General features: G+C 46.8%; 1 protein-coding gene across 1 annotated transcript in view; it reads right to left on the reverse strand.

Moving 5' to 3' along the window:
* LOC147728741 (EF-hand calcium-binding domain-containing protein 6-like) overlaps positions 1–23,835 on the reverse strand; it is a 377,333-nt gene that overhangs the window by 191,264 nt on the left and 162,234 nt on the right. The window contains exon 9 of the mRNA XM_086962496.1: positions 10,003–10,199. Coding sequence (XP_086818622.1) covers positions 10,003–10,199 — 197 coding nt within the window. The remainder of the gene's footprint in view (positions 1–10,002; positions 10,200–23,835) is intronic.

Here is a 23,835-nt window from a genome sequence, read left to right on the forward strand (position 1 = left end):
AGACCATGATGCTTTAGCAGAAGCGGTGAATAAGAACAGGCCTTGCAAGAATCTCGCCTAACACAGTTACTTTGCTGCAATTCGTGAATCGCTGTGAAATTACCATCTCCGTCCATTAGAGCTGGCAGCAAATGCCACGGAATCCGAGGATAAGTCCTGGGATTTGCTACAGCATGCTGGGAAATGCACAAAAATAAAGTCGATCCATTGGCTGCTGTGGATTTCAAGCAGCTCCTATGCGAGGCACCGGGCCGCTGAGCCACATACCTCCTTTCGTAAGTCAATACCGCCATCAGCGGAAGCCTCTCGCACCTAAAAATGTGTATCGGCATCCCCTCACAGCAGCACCACGAGAGGCTTTTCTGCACCTGAGCCAAGAATGTACAGCACGAGCAGAACATTGTTTATTCATTCAAATTATCTGCTATCTCTACTTCAAAGGCTCCATATCCCTTGCTTGGTTACAATTGGATTTCAACTACACACCCAGTCAGTAAGGTAAAGCCAATGCGGGTGATACAAGTCTACAAACTAAATGAACACTGAACTCTAGTCAAAATTAAAATTGGTCTTAGTCGCGTACAACAACCAAAATTTAATATAGCCAGCTGCTAAATGTGGCTTTTTAGATTTTAAGACCAATTGTTGCTCATCGCAATAGCAACAAATTGATGAAAACATTGGCACTCAAATAGGTCCAAGGATAGGTATTTACTTAGAGCAGATGCTTTGGATTGTGCACATCCCCTGGCTTTCCAGAGTTATTTATTATTTTTTTTGTTGTATATTTGTACCATTCTGTTTGCACACCTAAACAAATATATGCATTTAGCGGAGGGTGCGCAGCTTCTTAGCGCAACAGGCAGCGCGTCAGTGGCATAATCTGAAGGTCCTGAGTTCGATCCTCGGAGAAGGCATCTGTTTCTTCAATACAAAGGCATCCAAATTGTATGTGGAAAGGACGCAGGCAATTCGTTGCGGGCCAGCGAGGAGGCAGGGTAGGACCCAGAACAGAAGTGCCCAAGCACAGCCCCCCCCTCGCTGACAGCACGATGCTTCCTTGACCCGAGAAGGAGCTTGCAATCACACATGCAAGTGGAAGCTCAGGAACTGCAAATAGGACAGTGATACAATTAATGCAAGCTTGTGTGTTGGAACCAAGCACCAACTCGGGCTACATACCATTCCAACTTAAGGCCTTGGCGCGCTTTCCCTTTGCCTAACTTTTTAACAAAGTAATAATCAGAACAGATGCGAGAATGGGCCTGCGCTGGCCTCTTCTAAGGTTATAATTTCTAAGCGGGGGTTTTAGGTAAATCCTAAATAGTGTATTTAAGCTGTCACTGGAGGAGCACTTTGTAAGATTTTACTGGGTTGTTAATAAATAACCAATGAATTTACACTGCCTTTCTCCAACTGCTCCACCCGCCAGTCGCCGTTACGATACATGCCTCAATTTGGCGTTTAGTTAACCAGTACCAGACTGTGAGAACTTAAGGGGGAATCGTTGGTACCAACAACTGTAGCCGTCGAAGTGCATGAAGTCTAAAGGGGGGTTGAGGTGGGGCGATGCATATCCCAAAACATACAATGAATTTCCTCTAATTGCGCAATAGATAGGGGCACGGCCGCACAGTGCACAAAGGGCTAGAGTTCTTGCACGACAGACATGAGATTGTACAGACCAGTTTATTAAGGGTTAATCTAAACAAATAGATAAACGTATGGGCTGACCACAAAGGCTCTCATGCTCGACACAATATATGCTCGGTCCAGAGTAAACACTACACGCCGTGTCCTGCGCATGACCTTTACTTCCTTTGGTGCTGAGATGCAGGATGGTATTCATTGGCTAAGTAATGATTTTAAAATTAAAAGTCTCGTTTTGTATCTTCCATTAGCAGTGCCGAGGCATAACCTTTCCTTGACAGTAGCCAGAGAATGTAGAAAGCATTTAATGCAAGGGTAACATTCATAAGACCGTTAAAATAAGGCCCTCAGCTCAGCGGGTTTTCTCAGACTCGATGGGAAAGGAAGATATACATTCCAGAGAGTGGACATCTTTTAACAAATACCAAAGGCAATGGACTTGAAGCTACACGCCTGTTGCTCACTAAACACATCGCACGGCTGAGCTCTTGCATACCCTATCCCGCTTACCTGTATCCTATTTACCACAGAAGGGTATGGAGCACACAGGACGGATAGTAAAAGGGTCCCATGAGCTCTCTATATTTCTCGTCCTAGCACATTTTCATTAGCCCTGAGACCACGGATATCAAGAGCGGTGCAGGTAGCACCAGAGAGCAGGCAGCCAAATTGACTTCAGCAGATAGGGGTAGCTAGTGCAACCCCTGGTTAACCTTAAAAAGACTCAATGATCTATTCAAATTATCCTCCAAACATCAAGTGCAGAGCAGGCAGCCAAATTGACTTCAGCAGATAGGGGTAGCTAGTGCAACCCCTGGTTAACCTTAAAAAGACTCCATGATCTATTCAAATTATCCTCCAAACATCAAGCGCAGTTGCATTTGTTTATGCAAAGAAAGTGCAGTTGCAACTGTATTCTCTTTTAAGCCGAACAGTTACTCAGTCAACACATGTCAAGGGATCGGCTGGTGCTGCCATTCATGTTTGCCGAGGGAGACGTTTTGGAACGAGCCCCTCAAAACAAAAAAACTTTTAATTAGGCCCGTCAAAGTGAGAATTCACACTGGTCGCTGCTAGCTATAAAGATTGTATTTAACTATACCCGCACATCCCGCTCATGGACAAGATGGAATCTCATTACAGATTAGAATGAACGCACATTTTATCACAGTAGATTAGACGTGTCCTCAGAGGACCAACAGCGGACCAATCATTCATGAGCACTACATGTTCTCCACCGGTCTGCAGTGTAGCCCGGGTGGAGAACATACCCAGGCTCCCGCTGCGCGTCCGAGCACCGAACCACGGCGCTCAGCCCTAGCACAACAGTGGATTAGTAGGTAGTTCCTACTGAGTACCCAGCATTTGAAATCCCCACCCCAATGCCAGGGCAGCGTCTCATCGCTGCTTGGAAATGGTCAATTCCGGTAAGGTGAGGGCTGCTGAGCCCGCAGGTTACCCTGACATGAAACTACATTATAGCTCCATTGTAAGAATGGATGAAGACAGCTCCACAAGTAGGCAGACCCAAGTGGCTGGATCCTTGAAGAAATTAAGGCAATTTTAACGTTGATGTCTGGAAATGGAAAGATAGGAAAAGGATCTTTTGGGTTTATCATGTACAAAGTTCAAGGAATCTGGTATTGCTTCTGTTACAAAGAGCAACGCAGTATTAACAGCCCACCATCGTCCCAGCATCAGGATAAAATTTATAGGCACACCTTACGGTGCCCTGATCTGAAATAATACAGAACAGAAGACATCTATATTAATTTGGGGGTAAACCCCCGTTAAAGCTAGAGCAACACAAAAGCAACAACAGATTCAGTTTTCTTTACTAATGTCGACCGGAAAGGACTTATCACTTAGCTTACTGACCGTATAATAGATTTATTATATTATCAGATTTTATCCAAAATCTTAGAGGCAGGAAATGCACCGGTCACACCGTAATTATTTGTTCACTGCAAAACAAGACGGAGGCAGAACAGTTACACCACGCCAGGGCAAATAAACTAGTAAAAGTAACGCGATGCACCTGTGTGGCCAAGAATTACAGAGCAATAGATCAGCACATTGCCTCCGCCACATACACTTCCATAATAGAATAAAAAGCATATCCCCCAGCCCACATCGAGCCATACCAGCATCCCCAGATAGCTTCTGTACAATAAAAAAGGTACCATTTTGGGGAAATGCAGTGCTGTATATTAGGTGGGGGTGAATTACCTTCAGCTCAAAATAAATTATGGGTTTCACAGCAAAGTCATTTATCGGTTTCACAGCCAGGCGTGTCACTGTGGGAGCAGGACGCACACCTCGTGTTTCTAACCGTCAAACTTGTCTACTTTTATCTAAAAAGCGCGTGCAGATTGTGTCAAGTGCCATGCCAAATTGGCACTGGTATAATAAACGTCTCTGTAGTGGGGCATCATCTCGCCCCAAAACAATCGCACAGCTAATTGTGCCTGCTAGGCAATTAATTGTTTATTAGTTCACCGTAATAACTATTAATCCATGTAAAACTCTTATTATCCAATTTTATTCGAGCCCACACGCTGAGTGTACATGCCACTTCCTAATTTCTAATGTTCAAATTGTGCCCATCCGGACCTTTTGAATGATCATGAGCAAAGCATAAATTCATTGCAGGCAGCGTTTTCCTAATGCTACCCCATTTATAAAATACTGTGTGATATCAAAAACATTTTGCCACCTATAAAAGCTTTCCACAATGAATGTATTACAAAATACCAAACTGCCCAACTCATAATGGGGGCACCTACCAGCAACCTACATGAGCTCTTTCTAAATGCTCAGGTAACAATTAAACCGGTGAAAAGCTATAGGAGGTTGGAAGCCCATCCTCTCCGGAGCTCCCGGGTGATTGGCTATGGACCTCTGCTTGGAAGCAGATGGGCACACCTGAAGGACTCATCATTATGAGAGCTTCGGGATAGGTTCGGAATAGATAGGTGCTTTAGAAGCAAGCCCTGAATATAGCAGTCAATACTCCCAGCCCACGGCGTATGGTCCATACCATAGGCCCAGGGTGTCCACAGCCGCTGGCCAGTTTAAGGAAATAAAACGGTTTGCATTGATCTTGGAGTTCTCCATTGATGTAGGCGGTTGAGCCGCGTTTCGAAGAATACCTGCAACACAGGGGAACTAGTGGATGTCTTTGATATCTAATTTATGAGGGCTCCTAGCACAGAGGGATGAGGAAGGACTTGAGCACCTTGAGCGGCGAATTAGGACAGTGCAGCATACACTGGCCAGAAATACCCCCCCAGACCTATTTGGCATGGGGCAGTATCACAAGGGGCATTGGAAGTCACTCGCAGGCGAGTCAACGCAGCAATGCGGAAATTCAGCGAACAAAGAGGGGTAGGTTTCATTAGGCATGGCTTGCTGCACGCCAAATCCATTGGGTGTTGGGAATGTGATGGGGTGCACCTATCCAAAGTGGGCATGGCGATCTTCCTATTAGGCCTGGGTGAAGCGCTAGAAAAAGCGGGGTGTAGATAGAGTAGGACTAAGGCTAGGTAGTGGGGGCCCTGGGCGCAGCGGGTGCCACGCCCAAGGCTGTGGAAAAGGTGGTAAGGCAACCCCAGGCAGGACAGGCGCAGGAACAGGACCTGAAGCCCACGTGCAAATGCACAGCGATGAGTCATATATAAGCCGAGGGGCCCTTCTCGGGGACTTGGTTCAACGGCACCCCGTTAGTCCTTAGGGCGGTTGTAAGCCTGAACAACCGGGGGTTTGCTAATAACGCCCCGCCTGGATGGGCAAGGTGTGAGTTGACTCTCCCTTGTCCGGAGGGTGGGGCAGGTGGACGATAGGTCCACCGGTGGGAGGCTGGTGCCTCCCAGGATCGACACCTGGCCAGGGCCACTGTGTCCGCATCATTGGCTCAACTTCAGGCGCCCTGCCACGAGGGGTGGCGGGGCTTAGGGGGGTCGCCTGTCAGTTAACCCGCTCTGTTATTTGTATCACAAATAAACCTGCAACTTCTTATCCCCAACTTACTTGTCTGTGTATCATTTGGGCGGTGACAGTTGTGGGAGGGCGAGGTGTACCGATGCAACTACTATGAAGGTTGCCCGATGTCCCTGCAAGGGACCCCATGGGAGGGCAAACCCCGTAGTAGGGCGCAGGAAACCGAGGCCAGCCCTTGGGTGGGAGGAGGCGGGGTCACGCTAGTTCAGGCCACCCCTTCCCTTCCTTGGGAGGTTATCAGGTGAGCTCCTCCTTCACGGCGGCCTCTTTGCTGCTGCCCCTCCACCATTGTGGTCGCATGGCTGTCCCTCGCCAGCCTTAGGCCCGTTAGCCCCTCCTAGGCCCTTTCCCTCACCCCACGACCCGGACGCGAGGCCCGCAATTTCAGCTCCCCTCCCTACCGCTCACCCGCTGAAAGGGGGGAAGTGGTGAGGGGGGTTTATTAATATTGTTTATGTTTCTTTCAGGTTGCAGGAGGTGTTACAGGGCGATCCCCCATGCAGGACAGGCGCAGGAACAGGACCTGAAGCCCACGTGCAAATGCACAGCGATGAGTCATATATAAGCCGAGGGGCCCTTCTCGGGGACTTGGTTCAACGGCACCCCGTTAGTCCTTAGGGCGGTTGTAAGCCTGAACAACCGGGGGTTTGCTAATAACGCCCCGCCTGGATGGGCAAGGTGTGAGTTGACTCTCCCTTGTCCGGAGGGTGGGGCAGGTGGACGATAGGTCCACCGGTGGGAGGCTGGTGCCTCCCAGGATCGACACCTGGCCAGGGCCACTGTGTCCGCATCATTGGCTCAACTTCAGGCGCCCTGCCACGAGGGGTGGCGGGGCTTAGGGGGGTCGCCTGTCAGTTAACCCGCTCTGTTATTTGTATCACAAATAAACCTGCAACTTCTTATCCCCAACTTACTTGTCTGTGTATCATTTGGGCGGTGACAGTTGTGGGAGGGCGAGGTGTACCGATGCAACTACTATGGTCGGTAAAACCGGCCAACCCAGCGCTTGGTTAAACAGAAATACATTTATTATATAGGCACCTCAGTGATAACAGCGCCCCATTTTGGTAAAGTGGACGGGGGCGCTGGTTTTGTGGTATTCACTTCTGCTTTCGCTTTGTGTCCAAGATGCATTGTCAAGTAAAATTGCTACACTCTTCAGGAATAGTGATTCCACTGCTTTTTCCACGTTTGAATTGCCCATTGTTGCTGCATATGTCACAATTTACTGCATAAACTGCAGATTTAAATAAAAAAACGCTTCTAGTTCAAACAGGCCAAAGCCGGTAAAACCACTAAACCGCCTGTTCGGATGTTTAAAAATGTGTACATTTTTAGGCTCACTTAATCACTCGCCCAAATGCTTGGCGGGCTAAGGGCTGGCTTGGCGGCCTGACATCCTATACTAGCCCTCCTGACTGGCCATATTCCCAGCACTGCATATTCCAGATTGATCCATCGGGCTTACTGGCAGTGGCTCAGGCTGGGCAGGCTTTAAAGTTAAAAACTTTTGCACGTACGACGCACACATCGGCAGTCCAGCACCCATCAATCGAAAAGCACTGATTGCAAAAAAAGTTTGCAAGCATGCGCCTGAGCATGGATGGGATATCTATGATAATGTAACACACACACACAGTACTGGTGCCAGTGGAGGAAATGGGTGGAGCCGAAGAAAAGTAGGTGTGGCCTCCAACAAACATTTGAGCACCTGCACTTCATATTTTACAAATTAAGCACTGCCGGAAATCCTCTTTAAACTTTCATCTAACTGAGCATACACACTTAAAACCAACAGTGAGATTCCAAATGTGCCAACTGGTCTAGAGAATTGTCCTACTCACTGACTAAGTGGGAATAAATGTTTCTATGAGAGGGGGAGGTGTGGCTCCGCGGCCAGGGTGACCGACTCCGGAATCTGGGAATCACGGTTCAATCCCCAGGGCCGGCGGCAGATTAGCCCAGCACCATGTGACTCTGGGCAATAGCTTGCTTAATCTTCCGGATGGCCCCCAGCGCCTAGAGACCCTAACGGGTGATGGTTCGCGCTTTACAAATGTGGATTATTATTCTAATTATTATGAAAATGGTTGCTGTTCAACTTGCCTCTAATTTTTAACTTTAGATGTGGCTAATAGCATGCTTCTGGGTGATGGAAATCATTCTACCCCACCCTAATACTGTGTTAAAGAGGGTGCACCCATGTTCTTGGTAGGCAGTTAGCTTCTCCCGAAATTTAGTGAAGGAAATCTTGACGATATTAAGCTGTCAAAAGGGATCACTGTACTGAAAACGCACAGAGAGCACTTTCTTTCACTGGAATACAGACAGCTACCCACATAACAAGCATAACAGGGAGATCTCCCTTTTGAGGATGACAGTGAGACCTTGAATTCATCCAGGCAACAGAGGGGTTGTTCCACAATTCCTGGGCAGGAGTTTAACCACTGAAAGAGGAAGTCCCTTTTGGTAAAGTAATTTTTAACACTTGCTAAAAAGAGTTTAAGCTAATTCTACCTAAGGCGTATGCATATGGCTGAGAGAGGGAGAGAGTGAGAGAGAGAGAGAAGAAGAAGAAAGAGAAAGACATGTTGTAAGCTTCTGATTCATTTTCATTGTTCAGTTACACATTTCATGACCAGTTTAATTAGATTCAATGCTGCACCATTAGAAGATGCCTTTTCTGCATGGCTATTGCGCTGTAGACACATATACACAGCACTGCACTATAGCGACGTGATTACATCACATTTAAGTTCATCTGAGGGGCACTATCTCACAACACGGAATCCAAAAGACATTAGGTTGGCACAATGCACTGTATTCCAGAGCCATTATTCCACCACGACATTTCAACCTAGTGGAACACACACACTGCACTGCTTCTTAGGAAGACTAATTTGCCCCACAGCGCTACACCACACGGGCACTAACTCACCCCAGAATTCTCCATCGTAATAAAAAAGGCCCCCTGCATTCCATCCTAGGCATGCTAGCCCACCACACTTAATAGAATGCTATGGGTACTAACCAATCACAGTGCACTGCACCACTGGTGCACTAACCCAACTGCAAAAAGAACAATTGGACAGAAAGCAGAACAATGTCATACATTCACACCAGTACAGGGATCTGGGCCTTAATCCATCGTTTGTTTGCTCCCTATGTCATTCCAGTTTGAACCCAGCATATGAAAGTCAGCCTTGACCCTGTACCCAATGGGAACAGTCCATCCCGACCTGTTAGGCCAGGTCCTCCCTGGACTGGAAACAAGCATCTTAGGACCGGTTTCTAGGTTTCACCCCTCATCAGCCAGGATAGCTTGACTCCAGTGGCATGGAGAGCACGGGACCCACGTCTGGGCATGCGCGTCCCACTCCGGCTGACAAATTCAAAAAGAACAATTGATGGACAGAATGCTGAACAATGCCCTGCATTCACCCCGTACAGAGATCTGGGACTAAAACCATTGTTTTTTTGCCCAACTCATAGGACTAAATCATTAGGAAACCCATCCAACACACTGCACTACATCCTGGTGGCACTAACCCATGACACTGTACTGCATCCGCGGGACAACAGCATAATCCCCTGTCTTATACACTAGAGGAACTATGCCAGAGCTGTTGACTGTATCCTCTGGACAATAATTGGTGATACTGCACCTCATTCGGAATCAATTAATCCACCAGGCTCCTTGCACTGTATCCAAGGGACAGGAACCTGCTACAGGGAGTGACAGCAGTCACTCTACACCACTGCATCCTAGTGACATTGTCACCATCCAGTGCACTGTTCCCTACAGCCAACGACACATCCCTCTGGATTGCATCCAACAGACATTAACCATCCTCACTGCTTTCTAGGAACTCTACTGTAAAACCCAGCCTGCGTACAAGGGGTACTAACTCACCACAATGCACCACATTCCAGGGGTGCTCACGAGCCACACCGCAATGCATTCTATACACATTTACCCACCACACCTGATGTTACCCCAATGGCTTAGTAAATATGTTTACTTTTGTATCCCCTACTTCAAATGTTTATTGAAAATATAAAACAGTAAACTGAGTAGTACATTCTTGATAAATGGAATAACCAGATGTTCATGTCCTTGTGAACTGCACTTATTTTAATAGTATATTCACAAAGGTATCATGCCTATATTAAATACATAAAAAGAGCGTGTGTGGTAAGTGACTGCAGACTGCAGGTCTCCCGCATAAATCACAAACCACTGGTAATCGTGAACTCGGATTGGCTCAGAGAACAGCTTTTGTTCTAAAGAAAGGCCCCCGCCATTACCACAATAACTTACATGAGCACAGAGTGCACACACTGAGTACTCACTTGTGTTTTGGGTTACAGAGTATCTTGTGAGTGAGCCCTCGGTCACTGCGGTCCTGGAAGTTCTTCAGGAAGTCCATGTAGTTGATGCCAGTCAGGCTGTTTTCTAAGCCACATCTTGCCAGAAAAAGGTTAAAATGCTCGTTCTTGAGATGCAAATCAAACTTTTCCAGGACTGAGAGGAAGTCTTCTTTCTCCACCTACAACAGAAGATTTAACAAAAGAAGTTTTAGAGTAGAGACCAAGTGTGGAGTCCATGCTACAAAGGTTTTCAGTCAGCATTTTCAAGTTTCAAGACTACTGAGCTCGATACACCTGGATAATGACCCTCAAAAGTGGAGGAATAGAAGCGTCCACTCTTGATAGGCAGTATTTTTAAATATAATCTTGTACATTTATAGGAGGATTTTCTTTCACAGTTGTGTATTTAATAACTATTTGGGGGCATGTGCTGAAGTCACTCCAGTGAATTCACTGGCAGTCCATATACCTATGAACACAATGATGTAGGGCTTTAGGGAAGGATGTCCCCTTTGGGCTGATTCCAGACCCTCATCATAGTCAAAGTATGCCGGAGACTAGCAAGGCCTACCTGCCTGACAGGAACTTGGTGATCCTTGGGAAGCAATCAGCCTGGGTGCCAGGGCTGCTGCCGGTACACTCTTACCAGTACATCACACCATGTAAGGTTGATGGGAAACAACCTTTACATCGCGGTCATTACACCGCAATGCCTTTACAACGCAGTCATTACAACGACTGCGTTGTTACAATGCAATGCTATTACGACGCAAGTCATTACATCGGCTTGCAGTAGATGGCACTCCAACATAAGGAATAGTATAAGTTACTATTCCAACATCTTCCCTACTGTTGCGTAGGCTGGAGTTGGAATAGTAAATTATACATTCCTAATGTTACCCCGCCATCTACTGCAAGTCGATGTAATGACGTGCGTAGTAATGGCATTGGGTTGTAACAACCCAGTCGTTTTAATGACCACGTTGTGAAATACTGCGTAGCAAAAGCATGCGTTATAACGTGCTATATTAAAGGTTGATATGGGCTTGGCAGGACACACCCCCTGTGCACAGCCACTCACTTTCACTGCACCGTAGATCAAATGCAGAAGTGCGGCAAAAGTTGGAAAAAAGCTTTGGATGGGAGAACATCCCTTTCAACGCAACTTTTACGACGCATGCCTTTACATCGCAAGTTTTACAACGCATGTCATTACAACGTAAGCTATTCACTATCCAGCACCCCTCAACACTATGAGTTGTAACAGCATGCGGTGTAAAACTAGCGATGTAAAGGCATGCATAGTAAAAGCATGCGTTGTAATGTCATACAACCCTTTGGATGATATGGTAAGCATGTATGCATGTATTGGTATTTCTAAAGCGCAAACCTAGCTCACAAACAAAGTAGCACAGCACATCATATTGGGGGACTGGGAGCTATGTTGGGGAAGTAGAGGAAGTGCGTCCGGGTTTCAGACACGACAATTATTGACAAGCATTTGCAATGCAATAGGTCTTGCATCTGTCAGAGTTAGATCTACTGGTGATGTAAATGACAATGTATTTTACTTATGTGCTATGGTTTGAAGTGTATTGGATATATGAACAGAGACACAGCTGCAGCACTGCCTAGAGGACTGAGAATGAGGAATTATCACAGGGACCAGAGAAATTACTACTGGGACCTGAGAAGCAGCTCAAGCCTAGAATGTTACATCACTAATTTTAGAAATGTTTAAAAAATAATTGCAGATAACTGACTCCTCTTACTAGAACACGCATTATCTGCCTAGTTGTCTCTGTATTGTCTGACATTGAGAACAAAATTACCAATTAACAATTTCCAATTCTGAAACTAGACCGTAATTCCTAAACACCTTTACTCCTTCACTTAATTGACTTGTGGAAACTGGGCTACTAGCAACATCTCCCCACCCAAAACTATCCCCAGCTGGTATTCACATCAATAACAGTAGTTGCAAAAATGTCTGCTTGGTAGTGAGGTTGAAGGCCAGTAAATGGTAAGTATAGGTGACAGACATTGTGGCCCGGGGTAGTCATGCAGGAAATCGCCCTAGAGTGTTAGCTCGACTGAGGTCCAGCCATGCAGAGTTAAACAAATAAAAAACACTGCGTGGACAGGATGGTTAGTTTGGCGAAAGGAAAAGCTTGGCAATGCATTAGGCTGGCATAAAGAAAGGCGACCAGGGCTTAGTGTGGCAGAGGGGCAACATGCCAAACGGCTAGTAGTGCAGATGGGCAACCTAGCAAATTACTAGTCCGAGAGAAGGACAACCTGGAAGATAAAAAGTAGGTTAGTGATGTCAGTCGGGACAAGGCTCTCTTATGTTTCACCTCATAAACCTCCAAATCAAGCTTGAGGTTCTCGAAAGTGGGATTTACCTCCCTCCACCGGATCTTTAAATTCTGATTGCCACAGCCTCGCCTTATAGTCTACGCGGCTTCACAGTGCCAAAGCGTGCACTAAGGAGACGCACTATGTAAAGTAGACAGCACTGACAGGTAGGGGACGGCACTAGGAGGATAATAAGCTGTTCCCTTACAACACATTTTGCGACTATTAGTAAGAAGCCCCCGTCTCAGAAAAGAAGCTTTATTCTGTCCCAGATTAGATTCGAAATTTGTAATTAAGGTGTAAAATGACATACTGAAATGCTGGGGACAGGACATTCCGCGCTGGGACAGTGGTCTGAGATGAAGGCCGGACAGTGGTCTGAGATGAAGGCCGGGGTTGCTTTGCTCTAGAAATTATTATTTTTTTTTTTTAAATGAGCATTTGTTAAGGCGCACAGTTTAAATAATCAATGATGAAGGTAACAGCAGAAATCGCGTACACACATGCATAGAAGGGAGGAGGTGGGGAAGGGGAGAATTAAAAAACCCCTTTGGCCACATTGTCAGCCGGGCTGGCTACTTGGAAGTGGTGCTATGCATGGTGTCCTCTCGCCTTGCATGCGGCCTGCTGTGAACCCCCCCCAGAGCTGCTATGCGCTAAGTTGCTGTCCCCCTCCCCCCGCTTTGGGCTCAGCTGCCTGCTGCATTTCTGTTGTGATGTTTAGTTAGCAAATAAACCTGCTACCGCAGTCCGTCATGTCTGCAGGGGCTCTAAGGATGTCAGAGGAACGTCCAGGCAAAAGAAAAGCCAAAGCGGTAATGTAGGAAAAGCGCCCAAAAATGTTAGAAGTAGCCGAACCACTGAAAATTGCGCACGGGAACCATTGTTAAACTTAAATCATGGGTTTTTGCCGAGGTTTAGGGGAGTTTAGATAAAGCTGCCTCTGACCCAGGTGCAGTCCACAGAGTAGTTCCAGGGCTGAAGCGAGGGCAGGTCGACCACACCCCGTGAGCAGACCTGGCCTGCCTGTTACGTCCTTAAAACAGGCTGCTATGATGGTGAGGATGTAGAGAAGGAGAGACTGGGAATATGGAAAGCGTCAGTAGACGAAATGAGCACAGCGAGTATCGGCAGCAGGCTGCACAAATGTTTCATAAGGGGAAGGTGGGACTGGGAGAGAGGCCCGTCTAGCTAGTAAACAGGATCCGAGGAAGCCTGCCGGAGGAAGTAAGGCTGTGACGGCGTGCTGACAGGAGGAGCTCGTGAGACCTCTAGCTCACTGTGGAGATAGGAGATCAGCATGGATGTTGGCGCGTCTCCCACTGTATTTCCAATTAAAAAAATAATTTAACAAACAAAAGAAACACTACGTGCCCAGAAACGTGAGAGGAGGAGAGACAAGGAGATCAGCAGCGCTCTGAGATTTGAGCAGATCTTCGATATGCTTAAGGGGAACGAGAGCAGCTGCAGGCAAGCAAGAAACGGCGCAGGACTATTCAATGCAAAATAAACCGGACGAGCCCCCCGAGGCGCTTCCGGTCTTAAACAGTAATAATGCATTACTTCCTTCCGCAGCTGACAGCCCAATCCGCGTGCAGCCTTTGCCCTCATCCGGCACCTGGAGGCGTGTCCTCCTCCAGATGATAGCCCTAACAGAGCTCCTAAACAAGCGCTCATGCGGCAGCAGGGGGGCAGGCGCGATTCACTTGCGGGAGCGATAATTGCTGCCAGATGGAGGCACGCGCTCCCGCGAGTGAATCTCCTGAGGTGCACGTGTTGCCATTGATGACAATGGAACGCGTGCACTTGCTTGGCTGAAAAGCCTAAGCGCTTGGAAAAGGTCTTTTTGCCTTGTAGTGCATGTGCGCTGGGAAGGCAAGACCTAACAAACTACTTTTGCAAAATGTCCCTATCCTTCTATATAGACAAGTCCTTAACTTTACTAGCATAAACATTGCTTGATTTCTCAAGAATTACTGTAAAAACTCTTAAGGTATTCCCTGTCTGCAATGCAATCCCTATTTACATTTCACGTGTTACTCTATCCTGCAGTCCCTAAGATTATTTGTTATTTTCAACATGTGTTTCTGCAGATTTTTCATGCAACATGTAACTCTTGCATAATATATATATAAGTCTATGTTTTCAATGCCTAACTCTACATATATGTACCTACTCTATACCTAAATCTTCAAGCTACGTACATGTGGAGTTAGGAATAGGAAATCTATACTTTTTTTATAGGCACTTACCTTTTGATATTTTGTCCCTCAATATTCTTGTGTCAACTTTCTTTATGTCAATATCCATTAGTACAATCTGGCTGGGTGTTTATCATGGTCAATGTTTGGCAGCTCTGATGGTGAGGCAGAGGAGAGTGTGAGTTTCTCACTGTGCCTGTCCAAAGGTCAAAAAGGTGTGCAGAATACATGTACATTTAGGGCCTGATTTATGAGACCCCTTGGGCTTCCGGAACGTGACTTTTTGTGACGTTCCGAGGTGCAGAAGCTTGCGTGATATTTATCAGGCAGCACTAAGCCACTTTTTTTGGCTTGATGCTGCCTCATTAATATCAGTCCCTTTAACACAGTGTTCTGCGCTAAACGGGCATGCAATGGGTGTTGCTGGTGGCATTCCCAGCATCCATGGCCTTTTGACACTGCTCCAGATTTACAAGAAATCGTAAATCTAAGCAGCGCCAAAAGCTTACGCCTCCTCAGGGGAGGCGTAAGGGAGGCATAGCAAGGAGTACTCTCTTTATTTCTCCTAGTCTTTCCTTTTTCTACGTGTGCTGCATTCTCCAGCACACATAGAAAGAGGAAAAGGCCTCTTGTGATTATTTTCGTACAGAAAGGTTTCCCTCCCTGTACAAAAATTATCATTCCTGCAATGCAGGCACCCTTGCACCATGGTGCTGGAACAGGGCAGCACATTGTGTGCCGGCGCAGGGGAAAAGGACAGGAATATGCCGTATCTTATCGATACAGCACATTCCTGCCGTTTTCTTTTGCCGCAGAGAAGCGCCGAAGGAAGATCTGCTGCGCTTCCCTACGGCAAAAATCTCATAAAGGAGGCCCATAATCCTTTGCAGAGTACACAGAGCAATGGTTGCAAATGTACCAATTGTGGGAAAGGGTGTGATATGCAGATGGAGGATTTCAAAAAGATGTGGTGAGAACAAAGGTGTATGCGTCTCACAGAGTGAGACCCCAAAGAAGAAAGTGGTGTGAATGAAATGAAATGAAAATTATATTTATATAGCGTATAATCTACCCTGAGGCCTCACAGCGCTTTGGCTAGAATCAGAAAGGCGACAGAATAGGGCGCTAACAGGCTCTTCTGAACAAATGAGTTTTTAAAAGCTTTCTAAATGCCAGCAGATTGTTATTCTCTCTAAGGGTAAGAGGAAGGGAGTTCCATATTCTCGCAGCATTGTGTGATAATGAGCGGCCACCCCAGCGGGCCTTGTTGGCCAGATGTAACGAGATGGAGCGGAGAGCTCTGGTGGGGAGGTAGGGAGTGGCTAGAGGGTGCATAATGGCTGGACCTGTTCTACGAATAGCTTTCTGGACCAGGCACATGGCTTTGAACTGTACCCTAGCTGCCACAGGAAGCCAATGTAGCTTCCTCAGGGCGGGGTTGGCCGACTGCCAGCGTGGGATTATGAAAAGCAGTCGGGCCGCACAGTTTTGGGTGACCTGGAGCTTGTTGATTGCAGCCACCGGAGCTCGCAGATAAAGAGCATTGCCGTAATCCAGGTGAGAAAGTATCAGAGCCTGAACCATGACTCTCCTCGCCTGGAACGGAAGCAAAGGGAGAACTTTCCGGAGCATTCTCATCAACCCAAAACAGGTGGATGAGGTTTTGGTGGCCTGGAAGGTAAAGTCAAGTGATTTATCTAGCCAAACTCCCAAGCTTTTTATCTGTGGTTTGGGAGGAGGGGGGGCCTAGACACGTAGGCCAGATGGGGACAAGATGGTAGGTGAAGGGTTGCCCAGTAACATGAGTTCTGTTTTTTCCCCATTTAATTTGAGGCAGGAGAGTTCCATCCATCTGGCCACTGCCTCTAAACAGGGGCTCAGAGTGCTAGCCGACCCCTCAGCATGGTTCAATGAAACCACCAGCTAGGTGTCATCTGCATAGGTGGCAATTCAAACGCCAAATGGATGGACTATCTCCGCTAGGGGCCTCATGTAAACATTAAAAAGTGTGGGGCTCAGGGCAGAGCCCTGGGGGACCCCACAACTAAGTGGCTGCTTGGTGGATACAACCTCTCCTTCAAAGACCTGAAAGAAGCGCTCATCCAGGAAGGAGGTGAGCCATGTCAGAGCGTGAAGATGGCCACTACCCCTTCCACAGGCCTTAGTAATATTTATTTCAGTCTAATATTTACAAAATTAAAGCATTTTCAATGCTAACTATACACAATTAAATAATTTGTATTATTAATTTATTTTATACTGCTAACGTGCACTTGCAAAGCCCACAGCTCTAGCCTGTTCCTAGGTATATGTGCTTGTTTTTGCGTGACATGTCAGAATGCAATACCAGAAAACTCACAGAGAGGCAATCAAATACTTGTCAGGTGGCACACTGTCTCAAGTGTAGGATTTTAGTTCGCGTTTTTCAAACCATGCCCATAATTGTATAGGGAATGCCTCTTGAATCTAGTTATGCACATTTGGCAGCACCACTTTTAGAGAACCCCTCATTTGGGATGGAAAAGTCCCTCACATGCTTATGGATGTGCCCTAGGTGCCCCAGCGGTACGATTTCTGGGTCCCTAAAGATGATTTTTGTTGTCATGGGTGAACAGAGATCATGAGTGTGCGCCATGGCATAGGCCTGTTTCACGGATTGTGATCTTTTTGGACTGAGAAGGGCACCCGAAGCTTTACCCTCATAGTGGTGAAAAGCTACTGCCTTTACCAGGAGTTAAGCAGCACGAGCGCCGTGGCGTTAGCATACCATGTAGTAATCAGTGGAAGAGAGCAGTGCCTTTATATCTGTGTCACTAGAGTGAAGCCTACAAGCGCATTCCTTTAAGGTTGCTACTGTGTGCGTAACTCAACATTGGCCTACATCAGTTTGGTGTGTAGGGCTGCACAGTGCATGTGTGATATACATCTGCTGGGTATATGTGTTCCTGCAAATGGTACAATGCAGGGATATTGCAGTACTGGGCAGTGCATGTATGTTATATGCATATTCTGGATGTATGTGTGCATGTGAGTATACATCTGTTGGGTATATGTGTGCCTGCAAATGGTACAATGCAGGGATAGTGCACTTCTGGGCAGTGCATGTATGTTATATGCATGTTCTGGATGTATGTGTGCATGTGAATGATACAATACATGAAGGATGTAGTTCTCTGTAGTGCTTGTATGATATACGCATATTCTGGGTAAACATATACCTGTAGATACATGGAAGACTCTGGGTTCCATTTTGGGATACCCAGAGCTGATTGGAGAAACATGAGCAGGTAGAGGAATCCCCATAGACAGATTTGCGTACTGCTGCATTGCTGGAAGCTGGATGGGACACTTCAGAGGAAGAGAGAGCCGGGCTCTGCAGTGCACTTCAATGGGTGCTCTTTGATTCAGAGAAAGAGGTCACTGGGAAGGATCCTGGGCACATCTCATGAAGGAGTTGGAGCTCATGAGGGAATCATAAAGAGTAGGACTGATGCCCTTGTGTAATCTTTTGATACACATATCACTGTGGCTGACATCCAGGTGTCTACCTCTAGTCGCTATCTTGGCCTGTGTTTGGGGGCTATCAGATCTGGAGTCACTCTTGCTGTGAGAAACTGCTTTCTGGAGGAAGAGAGAACAGAGGAGAGGGATTTCCAAAAGGAAGCAGACCCCAAACATAAACTGCAAAGAATGAGACCCTAAATAATATCTGGTATCTGCAAATACATGATAATGAGGGGAACTTGGAACCCCAAAACCTGTCAACTATCAAGCAGCCAGTCGGACTGTGCCAGGAGAAGAAGCTCCGCAAGACTTCTGCCTATGACCAGGACAGGGGGCCCTAGAACTGCTAGTCTCCCAGCTGGGTGACAGGACATCTCCCAGGGAATCCAAGACCACATGCATTGGAGCCTGGAGCACCAGCACCTGCCTGCTTGCCAAAACCAGTGTGCCCTGTGAGGAAGAGGAGAGCATTGGCGGGAGCAATGTCCAGAGGGGAAATCCTGCCAGGTGGATCCCAGAAACATGGTGTGAGGAGTCAGCTGCTGCACCGATCAGATTATTGCCCATGTGCAGGGAAATGTTGGTGACCCCCGTATGTCAAAGGAGGGACACCATGAAGTGAGTAATCCTGGGCAAAGCACTACGCTATGCTCGCGTAGTTTGCGAAGTTTCCGCTACTTCGCACTTCGCAAATTGCACGTAGCACAGTGCAAACACGCGTAGCATAGTGTAGTTCCGCGGTCATTTTTTGCTTGCTCGCGGTCCTCAACGTCAAGTTGGCGACCGCGAAGAAGCATAATGACATCCCGGCGAGACTTTTTCCTCGTTTGCGATCGTGGAAAATAAACCTCCCGACAAGATACTCAGCGCGGGCTGTCAGGTTTCTCATTGCGAGTGGTCGCGTATGCTCATGACCTCTCGCAATGAGAAACTACCAGTCCGCGTTGAGAAAGTTGCCACTCGAGTAAAAATCTACTCGAGCTGCAGAAAACTACAGCTCGCACTGTGCAAGATGCCGTTTTCAATGATTGCACAGTGCCGAATGCTTGTCCGCACTGTGCAATCATTGAAAACGGCATCTTGCACAGTGCGAACAGGCTACTACGCATTTCGCGTAGTGCTATGCGTAGCTCACGTAGTGCGAAATGCACTTTGCATAGCTTCACGTAGAGCTACTTTGCGAACTACACCCAGCCCTAGAAGTGAGCCATGACCTTTATTGCACCAAACGGGTCATCATCGCCTGTGTGCAGTACCAAATCGCCGATTCTGAAAGCCAGGTGGGGCCGCCATGAAGATTGCTGCATGCTGATTTGCAGGACCCTGTGCACGGGGAAGGAACAGTGACCCCCATACCAAAGGGTCCACCGGGACCAAGCAAGAGAGGAGAGAGGCCGCTACAGTGACCGCAGAGGTTCTGAGCCTCCCCCCCCTTCACCTGTGAGAGGAACTGAAGAACTTACCCAGCATTGAAGGTGCATAAAAAAAAACAGCTGTTATCGCTGTAGGACCGTGTCTGTGGAACTCAAAGGCCACCAACCAAAGCAAGTCTTACCAAAGACAGCCGTTTCAGCCTCTGCGTCTGCAAAGGGGGCTTGGAACCTGTTGGTCTAGGTAAGATTGATTTTAGGACAGACACTTCGGTGCTGGAACACTTTTGACTTTAATAAAGAGTCAGAGTGGAACTCCTGAGATTCGAACCACAAATAGGGCTTAACCTGAACATCGCCTATAGTGAATGGGGAGTAACCACAACCACTAGCTGGAGGGGAGTGGAACTTAGAGACACATTTATTAACCATTAGAGCTTTGACCTCAGGCAACTGTGTGTATTATTTGTGACTGTTGTATTTTCAATTTGTGGCCTTATGAAAATATGTTGTTTTACATAAAAACAAATATTTGACCGAACAATCATTTATTGCTGCTGCTGTGCTTATTTTGAGTTGTGAGCCTGTGTTCACCGTCTTGTCTATCCCACCCCCCACCGAGAAGCTTTTGACTGCTCAACCAGTGCTACCACTGAGAGTGAAGTGCACTTGGCCCAGTTGCTCAGGATCCTTAATAGGTTGGGCCCTGGGACATCAGGAGTAAAAGGTGTCAACCCCCACAGTTGACACGCTTTCCACAGTACTTCAGCTTGTGACACTGTCTCGCGGAAGAAAGGAAAGAATCAGACATAGGCGTATAATAAAAGTAAGATAGCAATACATTACAATATACTACCTATCTGATAACTGGTGTAATGGATCATGTTTTAATCTAGTAATAGATGTTTGCTACTACCTAGTGGCATTGATTAGAACTGCTTCTTATGCTAATGGTAACGGTGCAGTTGAATGGATCGACGGTAATCATTTTGAAATTTTCTGTGTTGTCAAGGTTTTCTTAGTCGGGATAGGCCATTCTATGCACACCCTTCGAGCGCTACAACGAAGTACAATGAACATAATAACATTATTCTATTCATGGTGATTCTCATAACTTCAAAAGATAGGCTCTTTCGGTTCCTAACATTCTTTTTATTACGCTTCCCATTATAAGGCTGGTCGATTCATTCAACTGCACCATGACGAAATTCTGGGTGGGTGCGGGTGCACAGCTGCGGGTGACGGGGTCGACAGGTGTGCGAGCGCGACAGCTTCTTTCCTTACAGATCTGTATGCACCATTACAAATAGCTTGAAGAGCAGTTCCTATCAATGCCACTGGGTGGTGGCACACACCCATTACTGGATAAAGAGAGGCTGCCTAGGAGTAAATCAGTTACCAGGTAGGGAGTGTATTGTAATATATTGCACTCTTATTACTATTATTATATTCCTTTGTCTGATTCTCTCCTTTCTTCAGCGAGACAGCGTGCACTGGACACTGCTCCAGGTTCAAATGCGGGTTTTCTGCGTCCAAAGTGTATGTTGGCTATTTGTTGATGCACGCGGATCCTCGTTCCGTGCTCCAACTGGAGAGAATGTCCAAGCTGTTTTACTTGTTTAATGGTTTCCCACTGGGGCTAGTTCGGCGTACACTAGTTCAGTCAGACTTTAAAGCATGCCTCTGCTTTGCCTGTCAGTCGGATGCAGCTTGCCCTTCCAATCACTGACTTACCTACAGCAAATGTTTAGCGGTTTGGGGGTTTCTAGGAGCTGGTGTGGGGTGACCAGATTTTGAGAAGAAAAAACCGGGCAGACCAGACATAAAAGTAGGGCTAAATACTTCAGCCTTACTTTTATATCTTGCCTGTCCCGATTTTGTGTAGCCTTGTAAAAAACAAACACACACACACATGCATGCATTAGCTACGCATTAATAACATTAGCTATGGCACAACTTCTACCCTGAGCCCCCTGTACTCCATCCCCACTCTGTCCCCCTATTTGCTGCACCATGCATGCAGTCGAACTCCTCCTGCGCTCTCTGGAAGAAAGAAACAATTTACTTAGAGAGAGCATACCTTTCAATTCTCCTTTCAGTATGAATTCACCCTGGTTCCAAAAACCAGGACATTTGTTTAAAATTAAGGAAAGCCTTGGGACACCGGGACAGTCCTTTGAAAACAGGGACTGTCCGGGGAAATCCGGGACGTCTGGTCACCAGAAGCTGATGTAAAGCTTGCCTAGCCAAGCACAGGCAGGACTTCAACTTTTCCTGAAATTTAAGAGTGTTGTTGGGAGCTGGATGTTTAAAGGGAAGGCATTCCACTGTATAGAAGCCTATGCCGAAAAAGACATTCGCCCCCACCCCCAAACCGGGGTGGGGGGAGAGCTTGAGCACATATCTGCCATGTGATTTTAGAAGAAAGGCATCCTGAGACAAGTTGATATAGGCTTTTGAACGCAATGAATATGATTTTAAAAAGCAGTGTGATATGGGATTACGAGCCACTGCAGAGCTCTGCAAGCTGATGAAATGTGGTCCCAAATATTCAAAACAGTCACGGAAAGCAGTGCAGCAGCCAAAAATGCTGCTCTGCACTGCGCGACAGGTTGGGATCAGGAGACCACCATATCTACAGAGAGATGGCTCTCTCCTCCCCTCTTCATAGCGTCGGCACAGATTTTTGCTGCCAAGCACCAGGCACACACCTTTGCGCCATAGTGCAAGGGTGTGTGTCTGAGTCTGCCATAGGTTTTGTAGTGGAAGGTTACCCTTCCAGTACAAAATGTTATGCTTAGGCACACTTTAAAACTGTTCCTACTTTTATGTGTGTTGCATAGTGCAGCATGCATGCAAAGTCAGAAAGGAAAGTAGAAATAACAATAATAATAATAATAATAATAATAATACTGGTACTTATAAAGCGCAAACATCTACCTCAACCAGAGGTGTCCCGGCGCTCTAGCAGCAGGCAGTACCCACGTAGAGATCCAAGCACTGGTCTGAAGCCTAGTCTGGCCTAAACAGCCATGTCTTCAGCGCATTCCTAAAGCAGGTCTCTAAATCAGCATGGCGGAGGTTCCCAGGCAGAGCGTTCCACATTTTGGCCGTCCTCACTGAGAACGCTCTACCACCCAGACGAGCTTTCGTAAAGCAGGGGGTACAAAGCAGATTTTGTGAATTTGACCTCAGAGATTGATTTTGCTAATAGCAGCATAGCCTTTGTTTAAGGTATCCGGGGCACTTTCACTTCAGAGCCCGGTAGGCCAGAATCATGGCCTTGAATTGTATTTTTTTGGCTACTTGGAGCCAGTGAAGCTGGAGTAAATGCGGAGAGAGATGATGTCGAAAAGGTATGCATCTGATCAGTCTCGCAGACGCATTCTGTACCATCTGAAGGCTTCTAATCAAATATTTAGGAAGGCCGAGATATAGACCATGTGCCTAATCCAGTCTTGATTTCACTGTGGCATGGACTATGGATTTGCGGCAATCTTCTGTTATGTTATTTGCACTTGTAGAGTGCGTGATTACCCTTGGGTGTCCTGGCGCTAAGTACTGGTCTTCTGGCAGAAAATGTAAACATTTCCGAAGGTTTCTCAGTTTGCTGAAGCAAGTATCAGAGATCTGCTGAATTTGAGCCGAAAAAGAAAGATCAGCCTCCCACTTTACGCCTAAGTTTTTAATATTAGTGGCATGGGTAGAGGGTGGGCCCATTTCTGATGGCCACCACAAATCTGGTGTTGGGGCTGGGCCCTTTCTAAAAAACAGCACCTTTTCCTGTATTGAGTTTTAGCTTGCTTTTATTCATCCATAATGCTATACCTCTCAGAAAACCCTTAAAGTTCTTGAAGGCATCTACTGTCTGCTCTTGAAAAGGAAAAACCAAATGGGTATCTTCAGCGTAGGAAATCACCTTCACCCCCCCCCCCCCCCAGTTGGCAATCAAAGAGAAAAGCGGAGCCAGGTACAGATTAAAGAGCAGAGGGCTCAGCGATGAGCCCTGAGGAACACCACACCAAAGGTGTTTAGGCTTTGATTCAAATGATTGTAGGGCGACTCTCTGAGTACGACTGTTCAGACATGATTTCAGCTAGGCTAACACCTCCCCCCCGATGCCTATGTCCCGTAATCTCTGAACCAACATGGCATGGTCGACTGTGTCAAATGCCGCAGAAAGATCCAGGAGCACCAGCATCGCTGATGCCCCTGAATCGAGCGACCGTCTCACTGAATCAGCCACCTCCAGGAGAGCAGTCTCCGTGCTGAAACCCGCGTGGAATCCAGATTGTGTGTCATGCAGAGAGCCCTGGCTCTCAATAAAGTTAGTCAGTTGGCACTGGACCAACTTCTCTAACATTTTTCCCGGCGCTGGCAGC

This window comes from Lissotriton vulgaris, chromosome 3_1 (assembly GCF_964263255.1).
Source record: "Lissotriton vulgaris chromosome 3_1, aLisVul1.2, whole genome shotgun sequence".
Classification (NCBI taxonomy): domain Eukaryota; kingdom Metazoa; phylum Chordata; class Amphibia; order Caudata; family Salamandridae; genus Lissotriton; species Lissotriton vulgaris.